Here is a 12,061-nt window from a genome sequence, read left to right as displayed (position 1 = left end):
CTCCTACTCAACGGTAGTAATTTCGTAACGGCCGCTTCCTTAGGCACCGCAAGGAAGCCACCGCAAGCGCCAACAAAGACTGTTTTTCCGCGACCACTTCATTTTCTGTTGCCATAAGACTATAGCGCTGTCCGTTGAAGCCTGCAGGCTCGAGACCGGACGTTCGCTTCATCGCCACCCTTGTGTGTGGCTCTTATTAATGCTACAACATTAACAGGCTCATTGGATGTTTCCATGAGGTGTCCTCAGTGTATCGAGTGTTATCTGAACAGAGCACTCGGTATGCGCAGACTGTGTTCCGCGCAGGCTGTCACCCTTGCCACCGGCATGTATATAAGCACACTCGAATAAAAGCAGTTGTTCGTTCTCCAGCAACCCGAGGCTTTCGTCTTGCTTTATCGCATCACGCGATACATGGTGTCAGAAGTGGCGAGTCACCGATTTTGATGTGCGTTGCGGAGCGCCGGGAAAAGAAAAGCGATGGAATTTCTTAAGCCACCGGACCCGCTACGTTTTTCAGGGGACATAAGTAGGAACTGGAAGTTGTTCATCCAGAAATTCAACCTGTTCCTGGCGTCGTCCGAAACCACCGACCAGAAGCCTCGCCCGGAATCTGCGAAAGGTGCCCTTCTTCTGAGTATCGCAGGCGAAGAAGCCATCGAGGTCTACAACACCTTCACCTTTGCGGAAGGCGAAAGCAATCTTGACTACGCTACGGTGGTCAAGAAGTTCGAGGAGTACTGCGACGCCCAACAAAATGAAGTCTACGAGCGGTACGTCTTCCGGAAAAGGGTCCAAGAGCCGGGTGAGCCTTTCGAACATTTCCTGAGGGATTTGAAGACCCAAGCCCGAGCGTGCAACTTTGGTGCATTGACTGATTCAATGGTCCGAGACCAAATTGTCTTCGGTACTAGAGATGCTAAATTAAGAGAGAAGCTGCTAGCAGATAACAAGCTTACCTTGGAAAACGCCGAGAAAACTTGCAAGGCGGCCGAGATATCCGCAGCGCACCAAGAAGCTTGGTACCAAGACGTAAAGCAGGTTGACCCGGTGCGCAAACAAAGCCCTGTGGCACGTTCTGAATGGCGCAGAGACTACAAGTGTCGGAAATGCGGGCGAACACACGAGCCGCGTAATTGCCCTGCGTTCGGAAAGGCATGCAGAAAGTGCCAAAAAAAGAACCACTTTGCAGTTTGCTGTAGGGCGAGCGCTAGTGTCGACGAACTCGAAGAGTCTGAAGACGACTTTGACGTCCTCGAGATTTCGGTTAACAAGATCAACAGTGGACGCGACTGGACTGTAGAAGCACGCGTGAACAATGCGTCAGTGCAACTCAAAGTGAATACGGGATCGGAAGCCAACTTGCTGCCCTTCGGACCTTATAAAAAAATGCACCCAAAGCCACCATTGCAACCGAGCAGTGCGGTCTTGCGTTCGTACGGTGGGGGTCTGATTAAACACTTGGGTGTTATCAGGGCAGAAGTGGAAATTTGCAGTCGCAAAACCATAATGGACTTCTTCATTGTGCGCAACGGACGTCAAGCGATACTTGGCCTGCAAGCATGTGAACAAGCAGGACTTCTTTCCCGACGAGTTCACAGTGTATCTGAAAATAGCTCCCAGAAAGTGGTTAAAGACTTTCCACACTTGTTTTCTGGAACAGGCTGCGTTCAGCGACGCTACCGGATGGTGCTTCGCGAGGGAGAAAAACCAGTCGTCCAAACAACTCGCCGGGTGCCCCTGGCCCTGCAGGAACCACTCAAGGAAGAACTACAGCGCATGGAGCGAGCCGGAATAGCCGTCAAAGTCAAGGAACCTACAGATTGGGTGAGCCCACTTGTTCTTGTACGAAAGAAGGACCGCAAGCTCCGGGTTTGCATTGATCCCCGAAAGATTAACGAAAATCTAAAGCGGGAACACTACGAAATGCCTAGACGTGAAGATATCGAAGCAGAACTCGCAGGCGCCGTAGTCTTTACACGATTGGATGCGAACTCTGGGTTCCATCAAATCCCGTTAGATGAAGAAACCTCGAGGATTTGTACGTTCTCAATACCTTTTGGACGTTACCGGTTTTTGAGGTTGCCATTTGGCATCTCGTCGGCGCCAGAGGTCTTTCAGCAGACACTTAAGGAAATTTTTGAAGCAGTCCCTGGTGTAAAAGTATATGTTGATGACATACTAATCTGGGGTACATCAAGGAGAGAGCATGAGGAGCGCCTGCGCCTTGCACTACAGGCGGCAGAACGGGCGGGCTTGACGTTCAATCAAGCAAAGTGCACAATTGGCGTCGAACAGATCGAATTCCTGGGCGACGTTATCGGTGCTAAGGGCATCACGCCCAGCCCTTCCCTGATAAAGGGTATGATAGAAATGCCGCCACCCGCCGATAAGCTCTCAGTCCAACGAATGCTGGGTGTTGTAAACTATTTTGCCGAGTTCGTGCCGTCGCTCACTGAGAAAACAACGCTGCTCAGAAGCTTGATCAAGCACGACGCGGTTTTTGAATGGTCAGAAAACCACGCGTACGAGTGGAAACAACTGTGCGAAACTTTGAGCAAACAGCCATTGCTAGCAATATTCGATCACAAAAAAGAAACTAAAGTGTCCTGCGACGCGTCACAAAATGGAATGGGCGCCGCGCTTCTGCAACGTCATGGCAACCATTGGAAACCCGTGGCATATGCATCGAAGGTATTATCGGATACTGCGCAGCGGTATTCTCAAATAGAAAAAGAGACAATGGCTATTCTGTACGGCTGTGAACGATTTGACCACTTTGTATACGGACGCAAGGTCATAGTAGAAACTGATCATCGCCCCTTGATTGCCATCTATAAAAAAGCAATAGGCGATATCCCGCCCAGGCTGCAGCGGTTTTTCCTGCGCTTATTGCGTTACGACATCGACTTGTGCTTCGTTCCAGGGAAGCAGCTGGTGCTTGCCGACATGTTATCACGGGCTTCAATCAAAGGCGACGGGGATGACATCACGAGTGACGACGCAGACGTGCACGCTGTAAGTTTAGTGTCATCACTTGTCAGTGACGACACGTGGAACCGGCTTGTATCGGAAACCAGCAAAGACCCGTATCTAAGCTCTGTTCGTAACAGCATTGTTGCGGGCCTGCCTATCGAAGGACAGCTCAAGTCATTTGCTGGCGAGCTATCTGAAGTCAAAGGCGTCCTTCTTAAAGGCTGCAGGATTATAATACCAGCAAACATGCGGAAAGAAATCTTGGAAAAGATCCACCAAGGACACGTTGGCTTGAATAAGAGCAAATTAAGAGCGCGGCGTTCAGTGTTTTGGTCCGGAATGAATTATGATATAGACAAATTTGTTCAGACCTGCGCAATTTGCAAAAAGTATGCGTACTGCCAGTCACGAGAGCCACTGCAGATGCGTCCGTTGCCAGACCAACCCTGGTATAGGGTTGGTATAGACCTCTTTCACTACGGTGGAAAATCGTACCTCTGTGCCTACGATGCCTATTCAAACTTCCCCGAAGTGGATATGCTCACAGAAACGTCGGCCAGAGCGGTCATCGAATCAATCAGGGCTATCTTTGCCCGATATGGTATCCCCATGGAGGTCTGTACGGATAATGGCCCACAATTTGCAAGCAAGGAATTTGCTGCATTTGCACGAGCGTACGAGTTCCGGCATGTTACCTCCAGTCCAGGATACCCGCAGTCCAACGGGCTTGCGGAAAAAGGGGTACAGATAGTGAAGAGAATCTTAAAGAAAAGCATGGAAGCTAAACAAGATGTTTGGCTGGGGCTTCTTTCGTACAGGACTGCACCGCTGGAAGCCGACGGCCGATCGCCTGCGGAGCTGCTCCAGGGTCGGATCCTCCGCTCGACGTTGCCATGCATCCAAGGGAAGCCCGGAACCCCGGTCTTCAAGCACCGCCAAATGGAGACCAACAGGCGCCCACTGGCTCCTCTAAGCAAAGGAGACGTCGTACGAGTGAAGAACGGCACATGGACTACAAAAGCAAAGGTCATAGAGCCGTTGGCTCAACCCCGGTCCTACAACGTCTTCACAGAGGGAGGTAGGCTACTGCGACGTAACCGGCAACACATTTTACCCACTCAAGAAGCCTTTCATAGAGATCCTCCAGAGCTTGTCGAATGCGACGACGAAGGTGGTTCAACACAAGCATCACCAGGGCCAAGGGCCACAGTGCCTACTGTCTCCAGAGCTCCAACCTGTGCGTCACCTGTTCCGGCTCTCAGGAGGTCGCTACGGCAACGTAGACCCCCTCGCCATCTAACTTACAACAGAAACTTTGTGCAAGTGCCATGAAGCAGATGTGTAACCTGTCTTAATAACGACGGGACTGTCGTACAGATGAACCAGCCACGTAATCTACGCAAAGTGCATTTTCTTGTGTTAGTTTCCATTTCCGTGTTGTCTCCTTTCAAACAGAGGGGGATGTATCGAGTGTTATCGGAACAGAGCACTCGGTATGCGCAGACTGTGTTCCGCGCAGGCTGTCACCCTTGCCACCGGCATGTATATAAGCACACTCGAATAAAAGCAGTTGTTCGTACTCCAGCAACCCGAGGCTTTCGTCTTGCTTTATCGCATTACGCGATACACTCAGATGCCCTTAGCCGTGCTTATCGTCAACTGTACGCCATCACCGGAACTTATGCCGGTACCAACGTTGCGCCGTCTAGATAAAAATTACCCTGGGATCCTGAAACCAATGCACGGACACAAGTGAAGTAAAAAAATGCGGCTAGAACTTAATACGACGATCATAAAAACCGTTGTATACGGCGTCTATATTGAGAGACGCAGAATAACATGTCTGCTAATTTACCAATAAAGGACAATTCTTACGTGTGGTGACGCGAATTTATGAAATGATTTAGATTTAACCTCAGGTCATTCACTGTCTTCTAAACGATAGATGACGCCACGCGGAGAAGTGCCTCACATGGTACACTCGCAAGTCAGTCCTTGTACTACATACGCATATGGTATCCACAGATCGCTTGCGAAGTTTATTGTGGGCGTTCCTCCGCGGTTAGCCCAACCGAGGCTGGCTGGCCCCAGCGCCGCTCCTGTCGCGTCCAGGGCCTGAAACATTTCTACCCTTTCTTCACTTTTACACTGTCGCGTTCTCACTAACAGAGCAAAACCCCTTAGTCTCATGCTTTCGGAGCCACAACTTTATTAAGTCGTACGAGCGTAGATGTCCTCTTTTCTTTTGTTCGAATGGTGTTACCATGGGTTACTTGCTTTTGCTATTTGTGGTGGCTCCTCTCGAACTAACTGCGGCAGCAAGAGCGTAAGGATGGGCGGTGATTTCAACAGTACATGAACATCACGTCTGACGGCGTTCTGGCGCAATTTATGTGAGGGAACCCAGAGATGGACAGCTCTATTCACTGGAATGTGGAAATGGAACAGAAACAAGTTCATTTTTTCTGAAAGGTACACTCAAGAGAAAAGGAAGGAAAAAGCGGCAAGAAGCGGCTTGACAGAGCTGCTGCGCCCGTCCACCAGTGAACGACTTTTGCGCTAACAGACTGCATGTGTAGAGTACACTGTGTTGAAATGCCAGTGTTGTGTAAAATAACAAAATCACGATATGTTAAAATCAGGGACTTGGCGGCATGACCGGAGTACATAACAAGGCACCACACCAAAATATAAATATGCATGAACTGCGACAGACAAGCAAGTACAGTCAAACCTGGATTAAGAAAGTTGACAAAAATTCGCAATTTTTTCTTACATGCAAGTTTTTGTTAGATGTTGGTTTCCAGTTAAGGCTCACGTGAGTGCAGAAAAAAAGAGACCAAAATGATGGACATCAGTTACGGTGAACTCGTCCTTCCAGGATTTATTTCTCATAGAAAAACTCTGTGACTTCAGCCTGCTGCCTTTCCACGTGCACAGTACACTAATGGGGCACCCACAAACGCAACGCAAGCCTCGCTCTCGATATTGAGACTTGTCGGTGCGTTAACGAGTTTCAAGAAACAGAGGTGCGCCGAAAGGCCGGCTTTTTGCTAACTTGGTGCTATTTTCCGCACTCACTATTGTTGAAAGAGTGCTAGCACCGTGCACGGTGGCGACGTTCTTGTTTCTCGCTGGCTGACACGCTACTTAAGAGTACAAGACTTTCTCGGAAAAACAAGAGGTTTTTGTTTTCTGGCAGCAGAAATCATCACCGACAGTAGAGATGGTTGTGGTTCGTTTCCCCGAAGTCCGGTGTCGACCAGAACCCAATCCCCCGGGCTCCGGTTGATTTGGCAGGAGGCTGGCAGGGCGATGGTGTTGAAGTTCTTGGAGACGGAGGTCGAATTAACGAACTCAAGGCGTTGGGGTGGATTAAATGAAACGAAGAGTTTATATACAGCTATTTACAGTAGGAAAACTGGGTACATGAGTAATAAAGGAAAAACATCAAACTTCAGCTAGACGCTAGCTCCGAATGCGCACTAATCACTCGAGCTCCTCAACTTCGTCTAACTCTCCTATTCTCGGAGCGTACACAAACCGCTCGAGGAACGAAGGCCGAGACCCTGTCTCGCCGCAGGATCCGTCAAGATGCCCCGTACGGCGCTGCACCCTAAACTTCCGACGCGATGCTAACCTTTATCCCAGGGGACTCACAAATCCCAACCAAGCTTCAACGGTCGAGACTCCTTGTCCCGCAGGGAACTGCCCAGCTAGGCGCTCAGACAAGAACGATTTCTTACGGCCAAGTTCGGCCTTATAACACCTCGAGATCACACTCTCTCGGGAACGCCCCTGTAGCGTTCGTACACGCGTCAGCGAGTTCCCAAATTCACGTAGACAGCGGTCACTCAACACGCTACGGAATATTCAATGAGGCGCCGCCATCTTTGGGTCAACGGCACGCTCGCAGACGAGCAGGTGCGTGCGACCCCGCGGGGCGAGAGCGAAAGGCGCGACAGCGCGTCGTGCTGACCGGGGTGCGTTAACAATGGAGGCTCACGCGGCGCTCGTCCCGACATCGGTAATCACACCTCCCCGGCGCTTCTCGGAATCCGGCGGCGCAGTCTGCGTTTTCAATGGGAGATTGTCCCCTTGGTATTCGGTCGGCCAGACAATCCGTCTCCCGTGCGCGCCGTGACGAATTGGCGACAGCTGCAGCGTAGAGTCCACCGTGCTGAGCCACCAGAGCGAGTGGCGGGTTCCCACGCGCTGCCCGGGCGCTTGGCTCCTGACCTCATCAGCGGACCTTACAACTCCCCCCTTTAGGAGGGGGGAGTGGTTCAGTCAATCCGAAAAGACTTCAAAAGGGCCACTCGTTTCATGTCTCCTTCAGCAATAAAACGGGAAGAAAAAAAAAATTGGGCCCATCTCCCCGCGAGGGGGACTCGAGTAAATGCGTCGCATAGGGGGTGGGTGTATTGCGTTAAAGTTTAGTGTTTGGGGAGTTGGTGGTAGTGAATGCATTGTATCAGCAGCTTCTTGACGTAGTTTGGATGAGTCAAGGATATAAGGTGCGTTCGTAGCCTCGCATTCTGTGTCGGCTTTGTGGCGCAGTGGGTAGAGCACCATGTACATTGCGTTCCGCCTGCAGGGTCGAATGATCGAAACCAGGCGCCGGATAGTATTTCTTTTATATATAGTGTAGGGGGAGGGGTGCGGACAACGACGGTGCGGACTACGACGGACGTCAACGCGGGTGACATCGTGAGTTACTGAAATGCTCTGCATTTAAAAAAAAACACGCGGCAGGAGCTAGGTATAACCACAAATGAGCCCCCTTCCTTTTCTGCAGCTGATCCGAACCCTATCTCACCTAAACTACAAACACAACCTATTCACTAGCCGTTCAACAGGGACGGAATACGCTAGAAAACCGGAAACACAAAAAAAATGCTAAAAACACTAAGTGCGAGTAAAAGGAAATTGGGTCGTGTCTCCGGGGCGCGTAAACGCCGCGAACAACGAGACAACTCAACCTATAACACTGATGCGCGCTATAACTAGCAAACACGCACAAACATTCCGGCACTCGACAACAAGAACAAATGTAATAAGGCCTGACCAAGAACGCGGGCAATTTTGCAGTCAACCAAAAGTAAAACGTTAAGAAAGTTTGGATTGTCACTATGCGCCCGCACGCAAATGTCCTCCTTGACGGCGTAGCCTGATAACGTTCCTTCAAGAATGTTCGGCTGTGCTTTCGCTCACTTGCGGTGCAGAGAAAGTTCAGTTCAGTGCACGGATCGATGAATTCGGTGCATGGATCGAGCACCCAAGGCATCTCGTCGCGCACAACCACAGCACACACACGCACACTCCACCGGCGAAAAAGGACGGGTGAACGTGAACGTTCACGTCTGTCGTGGCGGTGTTAAGGCTGGGAGGCAATTCAATAGTGGTCTCCCCAAGCAACATTCTGAAAACAGGGTAGTGCATTTGCGTATTTCCAACCCTTTTTCAGATGATCCGGACCATGTAGCGTTGCAATGTCAACGCAAGTCTCGACAATTTAGCCCCACGAGGCGAACACAACTTCGTGGAAGACGGAGTGGTGTCGCGAAATGCGACTTCGCTTCCTGTACCATAGGCCTAGTGGTCATGCGTCTCCAATGCCCCAACGTAAGGCAATGTTGCGCGCTGGCAGCGTGAGCGCAGGGTTGATGCTGGAGCGGAATGGCGGCCCGCGAACACGACGACCTTCTCGGGATCATTCTTTCCCCTACGCACAGACTCCCCACAACAACAACCTCACCAGCACGTGTCATTACCAAAAACCGCTCGTCCGCGCTAGGTGCATTCTGAGAAGCGGCCTGACAAAGACAGTTTTTCGGCTGTCCCAGCACGCACTCATCCTGGCACAATTTCAGAACTAGGACCTATGACACACTGCCAGGCCGCACAACTTAGTGCGTCAACCCATCCAACGCGGCTTCCGACTAAATCTCAGTAATGGCCGCAACCAACACTAAAGCTGCGAAGCTCTATCTCAGACACCGGTTTCGCGAGATCGCCGATTGCGTCTCGTTCCTCTGTTTCAACTGTAGCTGACTCCTCACATGGTTTTTCCCTCTCCTTCGCAACCTCCCCGGGAGCTCTCATTCCTGGTTTCGCAGTCTCCACGCATGCGTTTTCGTGTTCCCCATCGGCCTCCTCGGTTACACTCTCACCATCAAGACAAACAAACCCACGCGAGATCTCCGTACCGTTCCTACCCTCTTCAAACGTTCTGAGCTCCTCATCCTCCGTCTTCTCGCGTTCTCTCTCACTTCCTGTTCCATTTTCTACATGTTCAACCCAGTCTACCTGCTCAGCTCCCTTATCGGCCTTTAACTCTTGCTTCTCCTCAACCTGATCGTCAACTCCGTCTCTTTTTCGCTCCTCTCGTCGCATGCTTTCTCGTCTTCTCTCTCCTCTCTCTTCTGGACGAGCGCCTGAACGCCCGACACGGAGTTCACTTTTTCGTGCAACTTTTGAGCGGAATATGGAACGCGGCGGGCCCCAAGACTTTCCTGCGTGACGCCACTCTCCTCCGTTCCACCTATTAGAGTTTGGGTACTGCCCGTTCTAGCAAGTTCGGCATGCATTAGCGCAGTGTGCGGTGCAAAACCTGCTGGTGGTCCTACACCCGCGACAACGGGACTACCCCTTGACTCTGCTCCCATACCGGATGCGCTCGCTGTGATGCTCCGCGTGCTCGCTGCCCTTTCCATGCAGCGGTTTCCGGCGGAGCCGCTCGCCTCCCGTGCGCAGCCACGGCCGCTTATCTCGTTCTCGCGCGGCTTCAAATTGAAAAATGGGCTGCCCCCATTCAACTTTGCTGTCAGTGCATAACTGGGCCTGCTCGACGGGTTCTACCTTATGCGCTGCAGCTCCATCCCCAAACTTTGCCTGCGAGGCTGCTCCTCATTTTCGACCATCACTTCATTACACCGCTCTATGGTATCATCGGATGCGCTTTCCTCGTCACTCCTCATCCCAACGCCCATCTCCGCCCGTTCGACATCGGCGGAAATGCTAGGCTCGTGTAGGGAGTCACGGCTGCTTGCTTTGTCATCGCAATGTACGACCTCCAAACACTGGCCGGAACCATTCAACTTCGCTGTCGCTATACAGCTAGATTGGTCTGTGCCCCATTGTTTCTGCTACCTGGTATGCGAGCGCAAGGGCGTCTGCCTTGTCCGCTCCAGCTCCAACTCATACTTCAGCAACCGCTCTTCATATTCGAGCCGAAGTTTTTGTATACGCTCCTTTGATTCCCGCGCCTCTCTTCTCTCCCGCTACGCCGCCTGGCGCGCTCTTTCCTCCACTTCGCGCGCCGCTTTTCTCTCCCGTTCTCCGGCTTCGCGCGCTGGTTTTCTTTCCCGTTCCTGAAACTCCAACTCCATTCGTCTAAGAAATATCGGTTCAGACTCCCCTTGGACAAACCCTCCTGCTGCCGTTCCTCCTTGAGGTGGCGCATCATGTGTCCGGACCATTTCCGTCTCCTTCCGCCATGTTCGCCTGCATGCTCCGCGTGACTACCATGCAACCCCAGACTCAGCCTACACCGCCACAACGAAGCGCAAGAAATCCCACTCACCCGCACCTCGGGTGTCCGGCTGCCGCGTCGTTGGCCCCGTGCGCTGGTTGGCTCTGCCGCTCCACTTCGCGCGGAGCTCGGCCACTGCCGATGAAGGCGGGCCTGCGACCGCTCGCTGCCCCTGGTTGTGGCCTGGTGATTTCTTCTGCCAAATCCTGTCGGCTGCGCCAGTATAGATGGTTGTGGTTCGTTTCCCCGAAGTCCGGTGTCGATCAGGAACCCAATCGCCCGGGCTCCGGTTGATTTGGCAAGAGGCTGGCAGGGCGATGGTGTTGAAGTTCTTGGAGGCGGCGGTCGAAGTGACGACCTCGAAGTGTTGAGGTTGATTAAGTGAAACGAAATTTTATATACAGCTATTTACAGTAGAAAAACTGGGTACATGAGTAATAAAGGAAAAACATCAAACTTCAGCTAGACGCTAGCTCCGAGTGCGCACTAATCACTCGAGCTCCTCAACTTCGTCTAACTCTCCTATTCTCGGAGCGTACACAAACCGCTCGAGGAACGATGGCCGAGACCCTGTCTCGCCGCAGGATCCGTCAAGATGCCCCGTACGGCGCTGCACCCTAAACTTCCGACGCGATCCTAACCTTTATCCCAGAGGGCTCACAAATCCCAACCAAGCTTCAACGGTCGAGACTCCTTGTCCCGCCGGGAACTGCCCAGCTAGGCGCTCAGACAAGAACGATTTCTTACGGCCAAGTTCGGCCTTATAACACCTCGAGATCACACTCTCTCGGGAACGCCCCTGTAGCGTTCGTACACGCGTCAGGGAGTGCCCAAATTCACGTAGACAGCTGTCACTCAACACGCTACGGAATATTCAATGAGGCGCCGCCATCTTTGGGTCAACGGCACGCTCGCAGACGAGCAGGTGCATGCGACCCCGCGGGGCGAGAGCGAAAGGCGCGACAGCGCGTCGTGCTGACCGGGGTGCGTTTACAATGGAGGCTCACGCGGCGCTCGTCCCGACGTCGGTAATCACACCTCCCCGGCGCTTCTCGGAATCCGGCGGCGCAGTCTGCGTTTTCAATGGGAGATTATCCCCTTGGTATTCGGTCGGCCAGACAATCCATCTCCCGTGCGCGCCGTGATGAATTGGCGACAGCTGCAGCGTAGAGTCCACCGTGCTGAGCCACCAGAGAGAGTGGCGGGTTCCCACGCGCTGCCCGGGCGCTTGGCTCCTGACCTCATCAGTGGACCTTACAAGACCCCCCTTTAGGAGGGGGGAGTGGTTCAGTCAATCCGAAAAGAATTCAAAAGGGCCACTCGTTTCATGTCTCCTTCAGCAATAAAACCGGAAGAAAAAAAAATTGGGCCCATCTCCCCGCTAGGGGGACTCGAGTAAATGCGTCGCATAGGGGGTGGGTGTATTGCGTTAACGTTTAGTGTTTGGGGAGTTGGTGGTAGTGAATGCGTTGTATCAGCAGCTTCTTGACATAGTGTGGATGAGTCAAGGATATAAGGTGCGTTCGTAGCCTCCCCTTCTGTGTCGGCTTT

The 12,061-nt window shown here is 52.2% G+C and overlaps 1 protein-coding gene across 4 annotated transcripts; it reads left to right on the top strand.

The window, feature by feature from the left end:
* The first annotated feature begins 287 nt into the window (after positions 1–287).
* On the top strand, positions 288–4,555 carry LOC144178475 (uncharacterized). 4 transcript variants are annotated; one of them, XR_013324018.1, is made up of 3 exons: positions 299–1,827; positions 2,927–3,018; positions 3,795–4,555. XR_013324018.1 is itself a non-coding variant. In XM_077706368.1 (2 exons), the coding sequence occupies exons 1-2, from the start codon at positions 481–483 to the stop codon at positions 3,947–3,949; spliced, it is 480 nt and encodes a 159-aa protein (XP_077562494.1). In that variant the 5' UTR covers positions 326–480; the 3' UTR covers positions 3,950–4,555. The 4 variants fall into 4 exon arrangements, 2 of the variants coding, with proteins under 2 accessions (XP_077562494.1, XP_077562487.1); XR_013324016.1 differs by having other exon boundaries at positions 288–1,827; positions 2,927–4,555; XM_077706368.1 differs by lacking the exon at positions 2,927–3,018 and having other exon boundaries at positions 326–805.
* The last annotated feature ends 7,506 nt before the right edge of the window (positions 4,556–12,061 follow it).

This window comes from Haemaphysalis longicornis, unplaced genomic scaffold, assembly GCF_048455015.1.
Source record: "Haemaphysalis longicornis isolate Haplotype H1 unplaced genomic scaffold, Haemaphysalis longicornis Haplotype H1 scaffold_1, whole genome shotgun sequence".
Classification (NCBI taxonomy): Eukaryota; Metazoa; Arthropoda; class Arachnida; order Ixodida; family Ixodidae; genus Haemaphysalis; species Haemaphysalis longicornis.
The sequence above is the reverse complement of the archived record's forward strand: the minus strand, read 5'-3'. Positions and strand labels throughout refer to the sequence as shown.